This window comes from Brachyhypopomus gauderio, unplaced genomic scaffold (assembly GCF_052324685.1).
Source record: "Brachyhypopomus gauderio isolate BG-103 unplaced genomic scaffold, BGAUD_0.2 sc61, whole genome shotgun sequence".
Taxonomy (NCBI): Eukaryota; Metazoa; Chordata; class Actinopteri; order Gymnotiformes; family Hypopomidae; genus Brachyhypopomus; species Brachyhypopomus gauderio.
In genome coordinates, this window is record NW_027506882.1 from 1,565,155 (window position 1) to 1,588,229 (window position 23,075).

General features: G+C 39.6%; 1 protein-coding gene across 1 annotated transcript in view; it reads left to right on the forward strand.

Moving 5' to 3' along the window:
* Positions 1-10,596, forward strand: part of map1b (microtubule-associated protein 1B) — a 44,280-nt gene extending 33,684 nt beyond the window's left edge. Inside the window, exons 4-7 of the mRNA XM_076988297.1 lie at positions 342-482; positions 777-5,898; positions 6,443-6,678; positions 6,968-10,596. Coding sequence (XP_076844412.1) covers positions 342-482; positions 777-5,898; positions 6,443-6,678; positions 6,968-7,123 — 5,655 coding nt within the window. The 3' untranslated portion in view covers positions 7,124-10,596. The remainder of the gene's footprint in view (positions 1-341; positions 483-776; positions 5,899-6,442; positions 6,679-6,967) is intronic.
* Positions 10,597-23,075: the final 12,479 nt, after the last annotated feature.

Below are 23,075 nucleotides of genomic sequence, written 5' to 3' on the forward strand. Positions count from 1 at the left end.
AGTGCCACACGTTTGATAATGAATGACCGCCCAGTATATTCAGTGGCAGTGAAGTATCCAGACAGAAAAATGCATCTATAATGTACTTTATACAAATTAATTTGATTATTTTCAACAGTTGATATTCTGCAAGTCTATATACCACCTTTAATGCTTTAATCATAGACTATTCATGTGGTCATATTGCACATAAGTTACCTCACAAATTTTGTTTCATTGTAATTAAATTTCATTTCATTTCATTTTTGTTTTTATGAATGTTATATTAGGTTCTTGCATCATATTTCAACCATGCATCATGCAGTGAAGATGTAAATGTAAGAAGTTGAATCTGATTGCAGGTTCGTTTGTTGATTTCGAACTCAGCACGCCATAAGCTACTCATTCTGGCAGGGCAATGCTTTGAGAACACTGGTGAACTTATTCTCCAGTCTGGTTCCTTCTCTTTTTTCAACTTCATTGACATTTTCACAGATCAAGGGGTGAGTATATGGAATTATATTCATATATTAAGTCTAATGTATTGTTTAGTTCTGTCATTTATATGAAAGAACATAAGATTTTCATTTATAATGTTCTTTCATATAATTTAAATGTGTATTTTTTATTTTAACAAAAAAAGTAGAACTTCTTGCCCTATTGCTAAAACACAATAAAAAAAATACCATTTTGATTGCTTTTAGTAGATCACAAAAAGTAGTATTTCACAGTTGATTTACTTAAAAATGAAAATCCATGTCCTGAGCCACCTAATGTTGCCCAACTTTGTGATGCAGATTGGAGAACTTTTAAGCACTATACATCCTGCCAACAAAGCAAGCTTAACCCTTTTTTGTCCTGAACATGGTGACTGGAAAAATTCCAATATTGACAAACATAGCCTACAGGATTTCATTAACATCAAGCTAAACTCTTCAACAATCCTTCCAGAAATGGAGGGCCTCTCAGAGTTCACAGAATACCTCTCAGAATCAGTGGAAGTCCCATCTCCCTTTGACATGCTCAAACCTCCCACCTCAGGTGGATTCCTAAAGTTATCTAAACCATGCTGCTACATTTTTCCTGGAGGCCGGGGTGATTCAGCACTCTTTGCGGTTAATGGCTTCAACATGCTTGTTAATGGTGGATCTGACAGAAAATCCTGTTATTGGAAGTTGGTACGACATCTAGATCGAGTAGATTCCATCCTTTTAACACACATTGGAGATGACAACCTTCCAGGGATCAACAGCATGCTGCAACGAAAAATTGCTGAACAGGAGGAGGAGCAATCACAGGGATCCACAGCCAATAGTGACTGGATGAAGAATATGATCTCCCCTGATCTTGGTGTTGTTTTTCTTAACCTGCCTCAGACTCTTGAAAACCCAGAACCAAACTACAGGGTGCGAAGAAACATTGAGGAAGCAGCACTCACTCTGCAGTACCTAAACAAACTGTCTTTAAAACCAGAACCTCTGCAAAGAAACATAGGAAATACAATAGAACCAGTCATACTTTTCCAGAAAATGGGTGTTGGTAAGCTCGAAATGTATGTTCTCAATCCAGCCAAGAACAGCAAAGAACTGCAGTACTTTATGAAGCAGTGGACTGGTAGTGAGAAGGACAAGGCATCAATTCTATTACCAAATGGAAATGAATCAGAGCTCCCAATCTCATATTTGTCTTCAATCTCTTCATTGATTGTGTGGCATCCTACTAACCCATCTGAAAAAATAGTACGTGTCCTATTCCCAGGCAATGCCACACAAAATAACATCCTTGAAGGCTTAGAAAAACTTAAACATTTGGATTTTCTTAAATATCCTGTTGTCACAGAGAAAGAGCTGTCTTCAAATATGACACCAACACTCAAGCAAGCAAAGATGAAGCATAAGACAGATAGCAAGGAGAGTTTGAAATCTCTCACAAAAGCATCACCAATTAAAGGCACCAGAATAGAATCCAAAGAAGAAGCTCATGAAAAGACAAAAATAAATGCTGAAGTAACTCAGGTGGCACTGCAGAAAGCAGAGAAGAAAGAAAAAACACCTGTCAAACGAGCAAAGATCATAGAAAAAGAAACACCTAAAAGTGAACAAACACCAAAAATGGACAGTCCAGAAAAAAAGAAAGCTGATATAAAGCCAAGCCTTAAAGAAAAAAGTATTAAAAAGGAGGCAAAAAAAATGAAGGATAAGACTGAAGATGATAAAAAAGAAGAAAAAAAAGGGAAAAAATTAATACCCCAAAAAGAGGTACATGTCCAAAATGATAAGTTGAGGAAAGAGGGGATAAAGAAGGAGATAAAAAAGAGGGATATTGGGAAAGATTCGCTTTTTAATGAGAGCAGGAAAGAGGAAAAGATTAAGAAGGATGAAAAAGATATTAAAAGAGACTCAAAGAAAACTACAAACATAAAAAAGAATATTTCTGGTATAGGTGAATTTAAAAAACCTGCACCAAAACTAAAAGTGGCTACACAAGGAAAGACCACAAGCAGCCCTGTAAAACTGAAAGAAAAGGCCAAGACCAAGACTGTTAAAAAATATACTGGAAAATCTGTGGCTGTTGCTGCATCTGAAGCTGTTCCTGTGGAAATTGCTATTATAGCCAGCAACACAAATGCTCTAGAAGATGAAAGATCCTGCATGTCCTCCCCAGAAGACCTTACTAAGGAATTTGAAGCTTTAAAATCTGAGGAAATTGTTGAAGACAAAGAAAGCTTACCTCAGACCAAAACAGAAGATGATGAGCAAAGAGTTATTCAGCATGAAGAAATTACTATTTGCAAGGAATCTCCAGGAACAGCAGAATCTTTGGATGATGGTATAACAAGTACAGAAGCTGAGGAGGAATGTGAGAATACCCCAGAGAATTTAGAACCTAAACAAAAGATTTATGACATCAGTAGTGAAAATTTTGAAGATGAGGGCACAGGATTTGAAGAGTCATCTGAAGCAGGAGATTATGAAGAAAAGGGAGACACAGAGGAAGTTGATGAACAGGAACCAGTAATGGATGATAAAGCTAAAACAGAGGGACAAAAGGTGGAGGAAGAGACAGAGGAAGAAGCTGAGGACAAATACACTGGAATAACAGAGTACCAAAAATATGACATAGAAAAACATGACACAGAAACTGAGGAAGCTGGTTTGGCTGTGACTACTACTCCGAGGCTCTCTGCTCTTGCCTCCCCATTTTCTATTCATGATGAAACTCTGCCAGAGAGTGAGGTGGCCTCAGATGATGAGAATCGAGATGAGCCTCCAGAGGAATACACCACATCTGGGCACACACAGTCTACAATTGAGATCTCAAGTGTACCAACTCCCATGGATGATATGTCAACTCCACGAGATATTATGAGTGATGAGACTACAAATGATGAAACCGAGTCCCCCTCTCAAGACTTTGTCAGGTATGGGATTTCAGGGGACTGTGATCGAAAGAAACGCCCACCACTCCAAGATATTCCTGAGTTTGATCTTTCAAAGAGTGATGCAACAGAAGGTCATGACTATCATGCTTCAGCCTCTACAATTTCACCACCATCTTCCCTGGAAGAAGACAAATCTTGCAAGTATTTTTACATAAAACATAGTGATGGATTCTCTTTTAACTCAGAAAATCTCTCTGCTGCATATGTGAACTTGCCCCTTGTGCGTTCACCCTCTGGAGACCAGAATGTAAACACTGACTTCCTTCATACAGGTGTATCATCACCAATTGAACTAGTCACTACACTTACAATGTCATCAAAAGGAGTCGGGGACTCTTCAAACAGTCCAGATGATAAAACTCTAGAGGGTACTTCTCCTCAGTCCTCAGGGCATACACCTTACTATCAGTCTCCAGTGGAAGAAAAAGCTGGGGTTATACTACATGGGGAAATCACTGACAATCAAGGCCCCATTATTGTTGAAGTAACAAGTGACAGAGAGAATTCCCTAAGGGAGGCTAGTCCCATTGATGAAGCTGTTTCTCTGTCACCAACAGGAAAGGTTCCATCTCCAGAATGTAGTCAAGTGGTCTGTGATAGTTCCTTCAAGGGAAATGAAGGTAAACCCCATTTTGATAGTTTGACTGCAGGTCAGCTTAGCCATGCTGATAAAATGTCAGCAAGCAGTGACAGCTCCTCTATTTCATACTTGTTGCCACAAACTAAACTAGAGTCTTCTTCTGATACTATTCCTCTAACAACATTCAAAGAGGAAAGTAAAATGTCCATATCTGAGGGAATCACATCTGATAAGTCAGGCTCTCCAGTTGATGAGATTGTTGCTGAAGATACATTCTCTCATATTGCCTCAGCCTCAACTGCATCACTTGCCACAAGCTCTTTGCCTGAACCCACGACTGATGATGTCTCACCGTCATTACATGCTGAGGTAGGCTCCCCTCATTCCACAGAAGTAGATGACTCCCTATCTGTGTCTGTTGTGCAGACTCCAACCACAATGCAAGAAGCAGAAGTTTCCCCGTCTAAGGAATGTCCAATGTCAATATCTCCAGATGTTTCACCCAAAACAGCAAAATCAAGGACACCTCATCTGGTCCTACAATCCCCTGAACATTCCACATTGTCAGTGGGATTTGGGCAGGAATCCCCAGATCACTCTTTTGCATTAGACTTCAGTAAGCAATCACCAGAGCATCCAGCTACAAGAGGAGCCCTGCGTGCAGTCACTGAAAATGGCCCAACAGAGGTTGACTACTTCCCCTCAGATGGAGCTGATTTCAGATCAGGAGAACAGCACAGACCAGGAGTCACTGGTGAGATACCCATGCTTTTCAAAGAATCTGATGGTAGTCAAGCTGCCTCGGCTTCTCAATCAGATGCTTCTCAGTCCACCCCATCTGTTACAACACCCCCGCAAATTGGTGGTCATGAAATGTCCCCAAATGCAGGTACTTGCTCAGAATCTGTCACACCAAAAATAGTTTCCCATAATCAGTCACCTGTATCCTCTGACTCATCTTTAGTTCTGGTGGGTCCAAGCCAGGACACCAGACCATATGATATCATCACGCCTCCAAAAGCTGCTTCCCCCTCATCTTCTACAGAGTCATCTTGTTTCCCACAAGAGACTGAGGTTCTTAAGCATGGAGGTGGGACAGTTCCATTTACTACAGAGTACAAATCATCCATCAGTCCAATAGTGCCACCTGCACCCACTCTATTCCCTATTTTGGCAGAGTCCCAGTTTTCTAGCAGCTCTTCACATGTTGAAGAAGCCAGCTCCAGAGATCCAGACATCTCAAAAAAAAGTGTGACTCCCCAGTCAAGGTCCAATGTTGACTTATGTTTGGTGACCTCTTGTGAATACAGACATCCTAAGACAGAGCTCTCACCATCATTCATAAATCCCAACCCTCTTGAGTACTTCCTGAATGAGGAGAATCCACTACAAGGTGAAAAGCCACTAACTAAGTCTGGTGGAGGACCACCCCCAACCGGAGGGAAGCAACAAAGCAAGCAGTGTGAAGAAACTCCTCCAACCTCTGTTAGTGAATCTGCACCCACCCAGACAGATTCTGATGTACCTCCTGGAACTGAAGAGTGCCCTTCCATAACTGCAGATGCAAACATTGATTCAGAAGAAGACTCAGAAACCCTACCCACAGACAAGACCCTTACATACCGACATGTAGATCCTGCTCCTGTTGCATCAAGGGACTCTGCCCCTGCCCCACCCTTTCCTGACGTCTGCATGGTGGATCCAGAGGAGGGAGAGAAACTGAAAAAGAAGAAAAATGTCAGCAAAACTAAGTCATCTTCACTAACTAGAAAGAATGGTCCATCTAAAGCAACTATGGTCAAGGAGTCAAAACTGGCCACTGTAAGGAAGATTACTGAAGAGAAAGATGCTAAAAATGCAACTAATACCTCAGCATCAAGGGGTGTGAAAACTATAGGTAAGCTTTAATTTTGACTCATGTTAAGAATGTCTAGTGAAGATTGTGGGAAAAGTGCAGTGTCAAGAGTTACAAAGCATCTGATTACATGAAGATTGCAACATTGCTGTGAGTGTTTATTGTTTTAAGCATGTGACCACTCACAGCAATGTTGCAATCTGCTAAGGATAGAAACTATACCAGCATGTTTTACATCTACATCCATGCAGACATAGTCTTGACAACAGTATAGCACTGACCGACCTGGGATTTTAACCATGTTAAGTTTATAAATTCAACATAAATTGTACACTCAGAAGCTTGATAGAAAGGTGATTAAACAAGCAGGTAATGAGCTTAGTATATTACTCTAATCTACTACAATATGAGGGATAATGACTACCTGGTGTACCAGTTGGACGGTGTATCAGCTGTGATAATAATGAGACATTGCAGACCCTGCCATAGTACAGGAAGGTACAAAATTGACTTCCATTCTATCTTTATTAAATACATTATCCTTAATCTGCTATTTTCATACATTTGCAAATTTGTTTTTTTCCAGGAGGCAACAACAAGGCCAATAGTGGATTATCAGTACCAAACTGCCCTCCAATGTACATGGACTTAGTTTATATCCCTAATCATTGCAGTGCTAAAAATGTGGATGTAGAGTTTTTCACACGAATTCGATCCTCATACTACGTGGTCAGTGGCAATGACCAGTCAGCACAGGAGCCCAGTAAAGTAGTCCTGGATGCTCTGTTGGAAGGAAAGGCTCAATGGGACAATAATTTGCAGGTATCTCTTTTAAAATATGTCAAGATAAAGAAACATAATTACAGTTTAAGGACCTAATTCCAGAGTTAATATCTAGCATTAATTTAATTTAATTTAATGATAAGATTTAATTTAATTAATTTAAAATAATTTAATTAAAAGATGTTAACTTTTGAATCTGTCTTCAACTTACATTGTTCTTGCCACATAGAATGTTTTATAATGGTCATTTTTGTCATAGACAGTGTAGATCTGCACATTTATATCAGCACTGACTCTCATAAATGTTCAATCTATGTTCAATCTCTAGGTCACACTTATTCCAACCCATGATTCTGATGTTATGAGGGAGTGGTATCAGGAGACCCATGAGAAACAGCAAGACTTGAATATCATGGTTTTGGCCAGCAGCAGCACTGTGGTTATGCAAGATGAATCCTTTCCTGCATGTAAAATTGAGCTGTGAATGAAGGACTGGTCAGTATCACTGGTCAGTATCACTGGTCAGGTACTGAATCATTCTATTGCTGAACCATGAGTGGAAACATGGCTAAAACATAATATAGCTAAACAATACCAATTATTTCAATAGGAAAATTGAAAATTTTAGGTGCAGTTATTAACTAACGTGTGATAGAGACAAATCCACAGCTACAACTGTGAAGGAAGGACTAAATATCTAGCTCGGTAAAATCTAAATAAAAAGTCACACTAACATAAATGTTTGGTGTCATGATGCAGACCAAACATGCCAAATATGTCACCTAACATACAGACAAACAAAAAAGAATAGTGTGTAAATGTTATTTTAAAATGTTTACATTTTCCACTGAAAATACTATGATGATTCCAAAATTAACAGCCTATATTTAAGAGGCATACAAGTCCATATAAAGGTTCATAATAATTCAGTAGATGAGTTCTAATTTAAAATCATTTAAAGCATTTAAAATCAGTAAATGAAAAAAAAACAACATTTTAATTAGAAATAATATTTACACCGAAGTATGGAGAGTTAATTAAAAATGCCTTAGAATATTATCTGAATGTACAACACATGTGAGTCATGTAATATGATGACTGTTAGCAGGTGTGCATTCTATACAATCACAAACATAATGGTGAATACACAATACAGGATTTTTTCTAAATGAAACATTTAAGATGGATAAAGATTTTCATGCAGCTGAAGGATTTGTGTAAAAACTGCATGAAATGAGAATGGAAGACTTCCTAGCATTAATGTCAAATCATATTCAATGCTGCTTACTAGCAAAGAAAGAAGAAAAATACCTGATTCACAATATATACTTCCCAAAGTCTTTAAACATTAAATTAGTGCTGTCAATTCCAGGTGCCGCGATTAAAAGTCCTCACCAGGATTTTGCTCAAGCTTGCTAGACTTTCTAATTAGCAATCCAGGTAAAATGAGTGGAATCAACACAATCCAGGAAGCCTGAGCAAAATCCTGGTGAGGAATTTTAATCGCGGCACCTGGAATTGACAGCACTACATTAAATACATTAAATGTCACATTTTCACTGTGGTTTAGAATTATATTATTAGATTATACATTTGTGGATTTATGAATTAGCATCAGCAGTCCAAGACAAACCGTTTGCAAAGATGGGGCAATATATATTTTTTGTAATCTCTGAAATGTCCATACTGCTAATCAGAATCAGATTTTTGCTTGTAACTGTAATGCCTTTTAACACTCCCAATTTTTTAGAGCATCCAAGATTATTGTAACTTTGCACTATTTATTATTTATAATTCAGGGTGTGTGGAATTGTCCTTATTATGAACAATATTTGTTTTCTTTCCATGCAAATGTTAATCTATTAATGTATGGGTTCGTTTTGACATTCCTCTGTAGTTGCTACTAGACTTATATCCTGTGAACATGTAAAGCTATAAGTGCTCAGAGGTGTGCCAAAGGTTTTTTTTTTATATTATATTACATTATATTATGAAAGAAAGGCTGTCTCTCAAGAGGCTGAAATAGATGGAAAGTGAATTAAATTGAATGTGTTATGTGTATAAAGTTTTTTCTGTATACATTTTTTCATAATCTTGGCTGTTTGTTATTTTATTTAATTTTTATGTGGCACATCAAAATGTGAGAAATTACACAATCCCGGTTTTAGTTTTTTATGTTCCACATTGAAACTTTAGAAATATGATGGTTTCCTACCATCAGTGAGGCTTTATTATTTAAACTGTGTCATAGTTAAACCCTGTAAAGCTGCTTTGCGACAACTTGAGTTGTTAAAAGCGCTATACAAATAAACTTTGATTTGATTTGATTTGATAGTTACAGATGCACAACAGTGTGAGTGACGTAATGATATTTGCATGTGTAATGTAATATCCTAAACAAACCTTTGCTCTTTTAATAAGTCAACTTACTTTTAACTGAAATAATAAGAGTGCTAAACTTTTACAAAGCAAATGAACCAAGATCTTATGTCAGATGTTTCATCATTTTCAGTGGACTAACAGATTTTACTGAAGTGAAAGTAACTGGAGACTAAGGACTGTTCCAATTTCATTAGCTACACTGATGATGATGCTGTCCTTAAGATGTCGCAAAACAGAATACAGTTTCCATTACCAAACAAGCTTTGTCAGATGGTTAAATCAATCATGCACTGCTGGAACTGTATGATGAAGTTATTTCAGTACTGGCTAAAGTTTCACTACATCTAGATATCACTGCTTTTCTCAAATTTGTAAATATATTACATTTTCTGTTTTGGAGTCAGAAAACACTGAGAAACTCGAAAGCCATGCACCACTGTCAAAACGCAGTTCAATCAGAGCTTTTATCTGTATTGTCGGGATCTGGCTACACCATAATTGTTTTCATGATGGTCACTGTGTCAGATTAGGCAACCAAGAATTCCATAAATTCCTGCCATGTCTTGATCATGAGACTGACAACACTACACATTTGACCAAAATCATTGTTCACATTGTCATTGAGTTCACATGTCATAAGGGAGTAGGGTCAACAGCAATAATGGCATTCAAGAAATTTGTTGTTGGAGTTCAAAGCTATGTCAAAATAAGAGTGAGTTTGTGTAGTCCGATCCTGGCACAAGTGCAGAATGGCTACGTAATCTATGTACTTATAATAAGGACAGTCTTGGCTTAATCTTGTGTAAGATGGCTGATTTGTATCTGACTGACATCAGGATGGTGGTCAGATTATGAGGGCAAATCAAGACACTATAAAGGTTTCAATAACTTATAAATGCTGTCATGATATGCACAACCAACCCAAACATGAAAAATGTGAACTGAATGAGGTTGTGATCTAAACTATACCTGCTGAAACAGAAGAAAGCTCAGCTTGAAAACAAAGAGCAATATATGTCTTTATTTCCATGACAACCACAGATGTAGAGTAACAGGAACTTTTAACCATGTGCATGACTAACAGTGTTTTCCAGTTTAGATCAACTGAAATGACTTCAACAGTCAACTGCTTATCTGGATCATAACACACAAATGCTCATAACACAAAATGTCATCTATGCACTTACTCTTTGACTGTCTCACTTTCTCACTCTCTCTCCCTTTCTCTCACACACATGGGCAGAGTACTGTCTTTTCCCAACACTTTCTAACACCTTTAATCTATTTCTCTCCCTACAACCTCCACCATACACCCTATCCCATCCCTGCCCAGGCCTTTGAGTGATGGTATGAGTATGTCTGCAGCTTTGTTTAAAATATATATCTTGTGAACATGCATCTTCCTCTTTCCTTTCCCAAACGCATATCTAATGTAGAACATAGATTCAACTGAAAGTATTATCTTGTGCTTTTTCTGATGTTTGTGTGCCCACTCTAGGGCAATTGATGTAAAGGAAGCCACTATAAAAAAAGAAAATAAAACTTGAAAACAAGACACAATAAATGATTTGTGGAAATTATTTTTTGTGTTTTATTTATATTATCAATTCATATGAGCATACATAAACATTTATTTGTATTTGCATGTATTTGTTAAAAAACACTAGAGCACAAGTTGTTTGTTCCTTTTATATTATTCAGTGATATTACCCAATATGACTAAAGCCTTTTTGGGATCACTTTTCTTGTATATACAGTCTTTACATTCATTATTCTTCTTTCATTTTTCACCTCACTATTCTTATTGGTGTGTGTGTGTGTGTGTGTGTGTGTGTGTGTGTGTGTGTGTGTGTGTGTGTGTGTGTGTGCCTGTGGTCAACATCCCCAGACATCTAATTGTCTACACAATGATCCATAGCCATGGAGGTTTATGGATGCAGTGGTAGAGGATATGAGAGTGGCTGGTGTGTCAGTGGAGGACACTCAGGACAGGGACAGATGGAGGAGTTTGATCTGCTGAGTTTGATCCGACCCCTAAACGGGAATTGCCAAAAGAAGAAGAAGAAGAATGATCCATAGCTGATTTGACTTTATGATTTGACTGATTTGACCTCAAAATGACTGTTACTTTAGAACTTAAAAATAACCTTATTTATTTTCATTATCAAACATTCTCACACACATGTAACACATTATGATTAATATGCCAAAAATGTCAATCATTTACATTTCTTATGATTATGACGAGAAATGTCAAATCCTTTCAATACAAACTACAAATGCCCAATTTTTCATGTTCAGCAACCTGAGCATTTGAAACAAATTTGAATGTCAGTCATGTTAGAATGTCAGTTTGTAACACTGAGTGATGGCTTAGTTACCTTGAAAAAGTAATTGTCGTGGAAATTTTCTACTAAATGGATGAGGACTCAGACGTGGTTAAATAATTAATTTATTACAAAAATATAAATATATATAAATAGGACAAAGACAGATACAAGACAGACACAGACATGAGAGTCTCATTCAAGCATGACAACTCTGAAGGCAGGGGGGCACTCCCCCTGCTTATATACAATCTTAAACACAATTCAGCAGTTCTAACAGCAGGTTATCTTTAGCACAGCATGTTCCAAAACATAAGCGTCCAGCAGGCTACTTTGTCTCACGTGTGTATCTCCTAATATGGACTTCCCTAGAGTTAGCGGAAGCAACTGATGTATCAGTTGAACACAGAGAAAGCTAAATGACCCAAGACTAGTAGCCTAGTGACTACCAGTTAACAGAATGCTTTTACCCTCAGCACTCTCCCTGACCTGGGTCACAGTACCTATAGCACACATGCATAATATGAACTAAACATGGTTACACTGAATCACACTACTTCATTATTGTAGTCCTTCTGCTTAGTCAGAATGGACAAATACTAAATCATAAAGTTCATAATGATCTCTTATAATAACTAAACATGATCTAATCAATGATGATTAGTCAATAATCAATAATTTCTCTCACATAATCAACTGCTGATTACTGATTACTCCTTTAAAAAGTTCATTACTGATTACTTAATTAGTAACTTAAAACTTAAAAATAACTACATTAGATTACAAGTTACTTTAGTAGTTACATTCAGCAACAAAATGTTTTGTTGAGTTTTTCCAATACTCACTTTATTGGAAGTGCATTTTAAACAGTAAAAATGTTTTTCCTGACATTTAAATAATGAATGTCCTGACATCACGTTTGTGTCGCTGCGCGGTATTATTTGTAAAAGTATTTGTAAACGATTCCTAGACCTGAGGCCATGACTGAGGTGCCCTTGAGCAAGGCACCTAACCCGAACTGCTCCCCAGGAGCTGGGCTAGGGCTGCCCGGCAGAATAAGAATAAATTCTTATTCTAGGGTAGATTATTTCTTTTGGATAACAGATTACTTTCTTACATATGCTCATGTGACTACCATAGTATTATAATTTCAGATCATGACATTCTTTAGACATACATTTTCCTACATACAAACGTCCTCTTGAACCATGGAGGTTCAGCTCGAACAACCCGGTCTCATTCCCCATGCGTCTGAAATTGTACGCAAAACTATGCACTGAAATGCGTACTCATCTGTATAGCAACGTACAAATGTTACGCCGCTATCAAATGTAACTACTCGCCGATTCCCGACCAAAACGATCCGTAGGCTATAGTAGGTGTCCAAAATGATCGTAGTATCTACTCTGTACAGTATATTAAAGCAAACGCTAAAAAAGATTAGACATTTGACGTTTTGCGAGTTGAAAGAGAGAGAGAGAGAGAGAGACGCACTTCTCGAGCGTAATGCCCAGTGGGATTAGGTCAGAATTCTTCACTAAGGCCCCATCCACACGACGCCGGAGGTTTTTAAAAACGGAGGTTTTTGTCTCTGTTTTCAAAAATATCTCCGTCCACACAATCAGCGTTTTCAAAAATATCTACGTCCACACGACGCCGGAGATTTTTAAAAACGGAGGTTTTTGTCTCCGTTTTCAAAAATATCTACGTCCACACGACGCCGGAGGTTTTTAAAAACGGAGGTTTTTAGCCTCCCGTCCACACGAAAACTGCGTTTTCGGTCACCGAAAACGGAGGTTTTTGAAAACGCCTTCCAAGGTGGAGACTTTTGAAAACTCCGGTCTCGGCGTATTCGTGTGGACGGGGCAAACGCATGTTTAGGAAAACGCTGACGTCACATAGTATACATAATTAGAGGCACATAATTAGGCCAGCTCTAACGCAAGCTAGACAAGAACATTTTCACCTGTTAAACACCGACATGCATTCTTAGCATGTCAAAAGTAAACTTCTACATGGTGCACTTATTTTGAGGGCAACATATCTGTATAGAAATTGTGATACTAATCAAATCTCAAGTTAATTAAAGGCATGCTAGCTAATCTAAGCTAGTTCACTAAGCAAGTTTAACCACCGGACTGCTTAGACACTCACCGTGTGGAGGGAAAGCGCGCGGTGATTGTGTGTCCAGTGGCTCGGGCGGAAGTGCACACAGTCCGACAGCTGGGAGTCGCTCACTTTCACTTCAGGCTGTATGAAATGTAGGGCCCTTAAACAATCTTTGCTTCAAACCCTTGATATCGATGGTCGCAATCGCGCTCAAATTGGATAGCAACCTTACCAATGTGTGCAGAACTTCACAGTAAGAGTATTTGTCTGAGCACATAAATACATATGTTGGGATGTTTCCATACGTGGTCTCGCAAAACGTCAAATGTCTAATCTTTTTTTAATCCATCATTATTTAAGCTTGGATACTAATCAGTTCATTTAGGCGTATCAGAATCCGAGAAGAACCAGAAACAGAGAATAAAAAAATGAATACGTTTAGGTGAAAAAATTTCTCTACACAAAGAAAAGTAGCCAAAGACAATCCTTAATGTAACGAATATATAGAGCGGGTAGAAGCGGGAGTGACGCAAGTGCAGATTTTAAGATTTAATGAAAAAACGGAGACAAACCACTAGAGAACACAGAAGGCAACAGGGAACTACACTAACACTAGGGAAAAGACACAACCAAACGGGGAAGCTAAATAACAGGGAAAACGTTAATGCATGAGAATATTACCACTAGCAAACCATGTACACATTACGGGGAGAACATAACAGCATAACCGAAATACTAAACAGAGCGAGATAACAACTACCAAAGACTACCAAAGAGGGGAAACATGCACAGTGAAAATACAAGCGCTACACACAGGGGAACAAGTACAACAACCAAAGATTAGGAACAAAACTAAGGATAAGACAATAGGAGAGGAGGAGGGACTCCCATACAAGGACACAGGAGAAACGAAGAGGAACAACGACTGCAGAGCAAGGAGCGAGACATGGGGAGCACGACAGACAATGACCGACACGGGAGAGAAACGGGGCAGGACGGAAACAATGGCCCGGACCCCGGACGTATGGGAGGACCGGGAAAAGGAACGGGCGGTGACGTGGGAACGGGGCCAGACGGGACAGGACAGGGAGTCGACACAGGAGGTGGAACCAAGGGGGCCGGACAAGACGGGGTCAAGGGCACAGGACAGGACACCAGGGAGGACTGGGGCGCAGAGGCAAACAGACTGAGGACGACGGAGACAGGGACTGGAACAAAGTGGGTGACAATCTGGGGAACAGAGACAGGGACATGGAGGACACCACCAAGAACGGGCACAGGGACAGGTACGCGGACAGAGACACACATAGGAACAGGGACCAACAGGAAACCAGGGAGGGGACAGGGCAAAAAAGGGAACACAGGTGAGTGCAAAACAGGGTTAACATGAGTACAAATGTCCGAACAGTCCAGCACGGAACCAGCCCCAGGCCCACAGGCGGGCAAAGTAGTCACTGCGAGGGCTGGCGTGAATTGAGGAGTGTCCGGCGGAGCCGGAGGAGTGTCCAGGGGAGCCGGGGAAGGGTCCAGGGGTACCAGCAGGTCCGGCTGAAGGACAGCGGAGACCGGGGAGGCCAGAGGAGGTGCCGCAGGGCCCTGGGACCCACTCCTTCCGTCGTATTCCTCGGGACAGGGGCAATGTGACGGCAGCGCCACGGGCTTACCCGTAGCGTCTCTGATGAGCTCTGCCTGGCAAGAGTCCAGCTGTCCTGTGAAAGCGTCCATGTTGAACGGTTGACTGGGTTTCCCTAACGTTCTAGCATTCTGCTGCGTCTTGTTTACCGGGTCGGTCATTATGTAACGAATATACAGGGCAGGTAGAAGCGGGAGTGACGCAAGTGCAGATTTTAAGATTTAATGAAAAAACGGAGACAAACCACTAGAGAACACAGAAGGCAACAGGGAGCCACACTAAACACTAGGGAGAAGACACAACCAAACAGGGAAGCTAAATAACAGGGAAAACGTTAATGCATGAGAATATTACCACTAGCAAACCATGTACACATTACGGCGAGAACATAACAGCATAACCGAAATACTAAACAGAGCGAGATAACAACTACCAAAGACAGGAAAAATACAAGCGCTACACATAGGGAACAAGTACAACAACCAAAGATTAGGAACAAAACCAAGGATAAGACAATAGTACTCAATGAACAGATAAGTAGTGATGGGACATCTGAAGCGAGGCTTCGAGACGTGTACCGAGTAAAAAGGGGCGTATCCGACGAAGCCCCGCTTCGGAGCTTGTGTCATATTGAGCAAAATCACGTGATCAGCAACAAACGAGGCCTCGCATTACATCGGCCACGTCATTGCTTCATTTTGCGTATCGTTTTTTCAAAATAAAAGCGCTATGAACCCTGTTGCTTCGTGGGTTGTAGTAGGTGGTTAAATTTAAAATCTGGAACGTTCTAAATTCTTTTTTGTTTGATCAGGATGTATATCAGATTCACACATCAAAAACAGACTAAACCATTGGAAGAGGCAAACCATATTTGTAATGTTAAAAACATTTTACGTTTGGCAGACGCCCTTATCCAGAGCAACTTACATTTTATCTCATTTTTATATAAGTGAGCAATTGATAGTTAAGGGGCACCTCAGTCATGGCCTCAGGTCTGGGGATCGAACCCACGACCCTCCGGTTACAAGACCAGTTCCCTAACCACTTCCCCTTCCCTAACCACCAGGCCATGACTGCCAAACCAGATCTAGAACCCCCAAGAAGCAATTATTTTAAACACATTCTGGTTTTTTTTTTATCATTTTCTAACTCAAAATATTCAGTCTGCCTCAACAATCACTCAATTCCCAATATAGTAAAGTACAACATATCTTCATTGTCAAATAAGTCCATGTGACATACAAGAAAACCCAACACAACCACTAATGGTCAAGGATTAGATTGGCTACAAATCATTTTAATAATTAAAACATGATTTAATTGATTCTCCTGTTACTAAACATGAGTTTGATTGAAACTTTGTGACAATATTGCATTTACAAATTTTTGAAAGTATGATCCAACTGAATGACGAGGCTGTTACAGTTTCACCAGCAGATGTCACTAGTGAGTGATGAATAAAGCCTCGAGTAATGAACCTTTTTGCAAAGCAAAGGGTTGGAAAACTTAATTGCTTCAAGAGACTTCATTTGCCCATCACTACAGATAAGGTAGCAAAACAGAGGAGAGGCGAGGGACTCACATACAAGGACACAGGAGAAACGAAGAGGACCAACGACTGCAAAGCAAGGAGCGAGACATGGGGAGCATGACAGACAATGACCGACACGGGAGAGAAACACCAGGGGGATTATATGCACAGAAACACGACGGTGAAACGAGACTCAGGTGTAAGGTACTAACGCCGAGGGTGTGACAGACAGAGGGAGGAACGAATGAGAGCGGGGAACTAGGCGGGACCAGGAAGGAGGGAGGGGCTAGACGTGACACTTAAATTATGAAACATCTCTCTCTCTCTCGATTCACTTAAAGATTGCTTTATTGGCACGGCCAATTTTAACAATTGTTTGCAGTAGTTTAAGAACAAACCTAAACATAAAAAGCACTAATAGAAAATAAGAAAAATTTTAAATACATAAAAAAAAATTAATAAAGCGATTATGTTGGTCTTTTTAGTGAAGAATTCTGACCTAATTCCACTGGGCATTACGCTCAAGAAGTGTGTCTCTCTCTCTCTCTCTTTCAACTCGCAAAACGTCAAATGTCTAATCTTTTTTAGCGTTTGCTTTACAGTTTTTCTCGATTGTTAACACACTAATGCTGGTAATTGAGACACAATGACCACAACATGTAACTATTGCACCAACCCCCTGAACCAATTCTACTAAACTACAAGCACAATTCCTGCTTTACACTCAAATTGCAGTTCTAAAACACACTTTTTTCAAAACACTACACACAATTTTCTGCATTTGGCATAATTTTCATGAAGAAAATCTCTTGTTTTCACAAGGAACACACTGTTATTCAAAATTCTAAAGTTAATTGTCCTACTATGCACATTGACTCATCATATCAGCAAACACCTGTCACACATGTGTACAACCAGCAATCAGAGCTTTAGCATAAAATGGCAAAAGCTCTTCTGTTGGTGGTGAGCTCTTCTGTTTTGGAGCAATGGATGCCAACAGCGGAAACAGAGGGAGAGCCAGAGGAGTGAGAGCAAGAGGAGGAGGACGAGGATGAGGAAGGCCAAGGACCGTAGTCTCTGATGAGATCCCAGCCACTTTGGTTGACCATGTGGTCTATGGTCTAACAATGAGGGAGGCTGGGCAAAGAGTACAGCCAAATGTGAGTAGGTACACTGTAGCATCCATCATCCGGACTTTCCGTAATGAGAACAGGTAAGAAATCAACTCTCAGTAGGAAACTGCAGTACTGCATATCAATACAGTACTCAATGAGTACAGTATTGCCTGTGGACTGTTCTGTAGGACTCTAAATATAAAGTATGTTTCAAGTATTTGGGAAATGTATTCCTACTTTGTGTTCCTACACAGTATTTACAGTATTTTACTATTTGTATTGCAGAACTGAAAGGTTACCAACATGAGGTGGACGGAAACGTCTTTTGTCTCCTGAATAGGAAACTGAAATCCTGAACATGGTCCTAGAAAATAATGCCATAACATTATGGAAAATACAAAGAAAAATAATAGAAAACAACGAGATATTTCAAAATATTGATAGGGTGAGATTATCAACGCTGGACCGTGTCTTGCGCAGAAATAATCTGTGGATGAAGCAGGTCTACAGGGTGCCTTTTGAACGAAATTCAGAAAGAGTCAAAGAACTGAAATATAACTATGTGCAAGTAAGCCCTATACAATCTCACAACTGATGTATCCCCTCAACACTGTATAAATTATACATATTTCAGTATTGTAATCATAATGATTGTGCTTCACAATAGTGACTCCTCCATGTCTATTTCTGATACTGTCATGTGTGTTTCAGAGAATCTTTGAGCTAGAGGTAGATGCAGTGGAGCACCAATTCATCTTCATTGATGAGGTTGGATTCAACCTCACAAAAAGACGGACGAAGGAGGGGAAGGAATATCATTGGCCAGCGTGCCATTGTATGCAACATAGTTTTTTTTTACTGTAATTGTAACTGTATATAGTAAACTCTTCTGTTGTTGTGTATGTAGACCACTGTATGTGCAACTTTGTGTTGGGTGGGATGTACACTGTGTACATTGCTTTTGTGGGAAAAAATAAAATATATTTGTTACTGTATATGTGTGTTCTGAGTATAAAAACACTATTCTAAAATATTTTACAATGCACTTATGTATTTCCTGTCTGTAGTAAGTGTAACACTGCACAAAAAAGGCCTAAGTCATTATGATGAATGGAGAAGAAGTGTTTTCCATTCATCATAGTGTTTTACATTGAGCACATCAGTGTTCAACCAGTTGTTATAAATGTCTATTCATATGATGGTTTGTGTGTGTCATCTGAAAACAAAATACCATTTTGAGAAGATATAATATTGTTCTGACTGTAAAGTTTCATTTTGAAAGAGAACTGAGGGGTTTTGCCCATTGTGTGTGTGTTTTTCTGATTTGTGTGTAGAGTTTTGAGAGTATGAGGCATGCTTTCAGACAATGTGTGTAAACAATCGAGAAAAACTGTAATATACTGTACAGAGTAGATACTACGATCATTTTGGACACCTACTAGCCTAGGGATCGTTGTGGTCAGGAATCGGCGAGTATTTACATGTATTTGATAGCGGCGTAACATTTGTACGCAGCTTGCTGCGTACCGATGAGTACGCATTTCAGTGCATAGTTTTGCGTACGATTTCATACACATGGGGAATGAGACCGGGTTGGGTCGAACCTACTAGCTAACGACCTCTTTGTTAAGTATGTGTCAACCACCTCCAAAGTATTTTTTGCGATTAATGACACTCCAGATGTGTCAAGGGGTACTTTGTGGGAAAACTACAAGGCTTACCTAAGAGGCCATGTAATTTCTTATACAGTTTACCTTAAGAAAATGAAAGTGGAAATGCAGTCAGAGTTGGCACAAAAGATCCTGGAAGCTGATGAGAATTATTCTACAAAGCCAGATATAGTATATATCTATATATATATATATATATATATATATATATATATATTATGGCAAGCCGTTCAGGAAAAAAATATATATATAGAATGACTGCTAAGTCTGAATATATGGAATGAAACCTGAGAATATGGAATGAAGTCTAAATATATGGAATGAAAGTCTGAATATATTGAATGAAAACCTGAATATATGGAATGAAATCCTGAATATATGGAATGAAAGTCTGAATATATGGAATGAAACCTGACGTCACTTGCGTCATTTTGTGCTTTCAGTTTGTGGTACCAGGTATGGCGGCAGGCTCGTTAGTTTGGCAGCATTTTGGGTACCCGGCGGAAATGATAAATGGCAAGAGAGTGACTGATAAGACACTGACCATATACAAACATTGTATGAAAATAATGCCGTACACCGCGGCCAATATGAGCAGGATGCAGAGACATTTACAGCACCACCACAGCTCAGATCAACATATCTCAATTGGTAGCAGGGACAGAACGGCGCTTTGGCAAGTTGAGACAGCAGGATATCGGGAGCAGTGTGGCGATGTTAATATTCTTAAAAATGAACATGGCATTGTAGTTGCAGCAAATTTAGTGACGTACTTTGTCAGGCTCTGTTTGTACTATTTGCACTCTATTGACAGAGAAAAACTTTGTTTTGCACATAATACAGTGAGTCGCCGCTTTACGACGGGTCTGGATAACGACGGACCAGAGTTACCGACTTTTTATGTTATTTTGTGCAGTGCGCGGAGGAGCAGTGGCAGCACAGTGGAGTGTTGTGCACGAGAACATTGTTCGTTTTTTTCTATTCACCGTATTTCGCCACGCCCACTTTCAAGTGTGCGTTTCTTCCGCCTTTGTGTTAGAACTTCCGGTCAGCTATTTTTGCATTAGTGTACACTACTATATTTTAATGATTTTTTTCATAAAATAGGCATTCTTGTCTATTTACTTCTTTACTTAATTACTTAAAATTACTAAATGAATGCAAGGGAAATATGTGGCCACTGATTATAAAATAGTTACTTATCTGATAGCCTCACAAGCACCCGACACGTTTGCTTAATCGGAGCTTCATAACCGAGCCATTTCTCGGGATAAGGATGATCTGGTGTTGGTTTCCCCTCCACAAAATGATAAGAGCAGACGTATGGACGTTTGGGTGGATGTTTTAAATTTAGCGCCTTCAGCCTTAGACGCAGGTTCTCTTCTTTGGAAGGCGGTGGATACAAGTTATAAGGTGCCCCGCAACACTCAGATCTTTTCGAGCTGTGTTCGTAACACTGTTGGTCAAGCCAAGTTTTCCTCTTCTTCCAATTATTGTGACACCCTCTAACTCAGGAGTGGCCAACCTGCGGCTCTTTGCCTGGTTTCATGCGTCTCCCCAGCCGGTCCGCTCTCACCTGCACTAACGGTGTGTGTCGTGTCCCGGTTACCTCATCAGCTCTGAGGGCGACACACTGCTACATCTTCGTGGTGCGCGGTTTGTTTACAAGCCCAGCGAGCCGATAATACTTTTAAAACCGGCGTAGTGGAAAACTGGAGACTAGCGGCATGAAGTATCTGTGATATTGTGATTGTGATTTGAGTCTCGTTGGTGAGACGCGGTTCTTCTGTCACACGTTTATAATAAACCACATACGAGGTGCAGCAAAGGCACCGCACACGACTGAGGGAGGTTTAAAAACTACTGACACTGTCTGTTCTTTTCTTCCTAAAAGTGAGCGCAGGTCAGTGGCGTTGTAATGAGTGTTGATAACGGAGTTTATCCACTTTTTACCTAGAAAACAACAGTTGTGTACATAACAGAGCTCGTAGTGTGCTCCAAACGTGACAAAGTCCTGAAGCACATCACGACTTATGTTTATATCGAAGTTTGTGCTTGTTTTTTTTACTTAATTTGTGTCCATTTTACATCCTCCTCGCTAATAATATGGTCTCTTGTGGCTCTTGGTCTCTGACGGGTTGGCCACCTCTGCTCTAACTGAACATATGCTAGTCATTTTGTGTTTGTTGTCGTTTTGCTTGTAATCGTTATCAGCGTATCCGTAGCACCGGAAGTTCTAACACAAAGTCAACCAAGATGGCCCTGCCCAGCGTTGTCATGGAAAATAGCGTGAATACTGTATTTACGATCAAAGCGTATCTAAATCTGGGGTCGCGCTTAACGACGAAAAATGCCTAACGACGGACTTTTCAGTCTAACACCGTCGTTAAGTGGGGACTCGCTGTATTGTTTGCGCTTGAAAAAAGGAGAAATATTTTCATTTATTTTATTTTAACTTCAATTTGTAGGACAAGTTTATTAAGTTCATGCTTGCAGCATGTTAAGAGTTCTAATAAAACATTACAAAATGCATGTGTAACTCAAATAAAAGTATGTTGTCCAGTCATATAATTTGTCATTTTAGTTTTCTTAAAATCTCGTCACGTCTCGTTCTCGTGAACCCAATATCGTGTATCGTCACACCCATAGCAGCAATCCTCAGTATGGAGGAGATGATAAACACCCTGACCAGGGGGGTGTTCCACAAAGCGGGTTAAGCGAGAAAACCCGGGTAAGTTAACTCAGAGTTCACGGAAACTCGAGGTTTTCCGTTCCAGAAACCGAGCTTAGAGAGAACCGGAGTCAGTTACTATAGCAACTTACGCTCTGAAGCTAACCTGCTCGCTGGCAGGTTAACTTGGACCTGACCCAGAGTTATTCCAAGGGTATTCCAAGAAGCGGGGTTAACAAACTCTAAACTTAACCCTGAACACGGTTTTCGGTTCCAAAACGGCGGATCGGAGTTAAAGTAATCAGGGTCGCTCAACTCTGAGTAGGTTGACCCAGACAGAAGCGCGTTCACGCGTAACTATGAAAGGCATTCTTAATGGAACGCAGATAAATAGGATTTATCATGGACTTAAACGCGAAAATCAGCCGAACATCGTATTTCACACCACTGTAGCTTGAAGTATTAATGACTGCGTATGCAGAATATTTAGATATTATTAAACGTAAATGTAATACTGCGGTAGCTGCTAGAGAAAGGCAGTCAGCATGTCAAAAAATTGCCAACAGAGTTAATGCGTGAGTGAAAATGATATTTTTATATTTAGCAGAAGGGTGCGATTATATTATTATTTTCTCCACCTTTATAATACTGTATTGAGTTTTTAAATATTTTTTATTGGACACTTACTAATTCCAGGTCTAATCTGAGTGGTGTGAAACACACATGGCATCAGATAAAAATGAAGTATAAGAATATTGTACAAAGTGGTATGGCTGTACATAACTATATCTTATTCTTAAAATATATTATAAAATATATTTATTTACAGGAAAAATGAAATAATGAAACATAACAGTGAATTTGACTGTAATGTATATTAAAAGGTTACAGGGTGGATGGTGGGGTGGGTGGTGGTGCATGATTTAATGTGGAAAGCAGTGATTGCAGATGGAGTCTCTGACAACTCCACCATCTCTGTTGTCACCCACATGCATTTA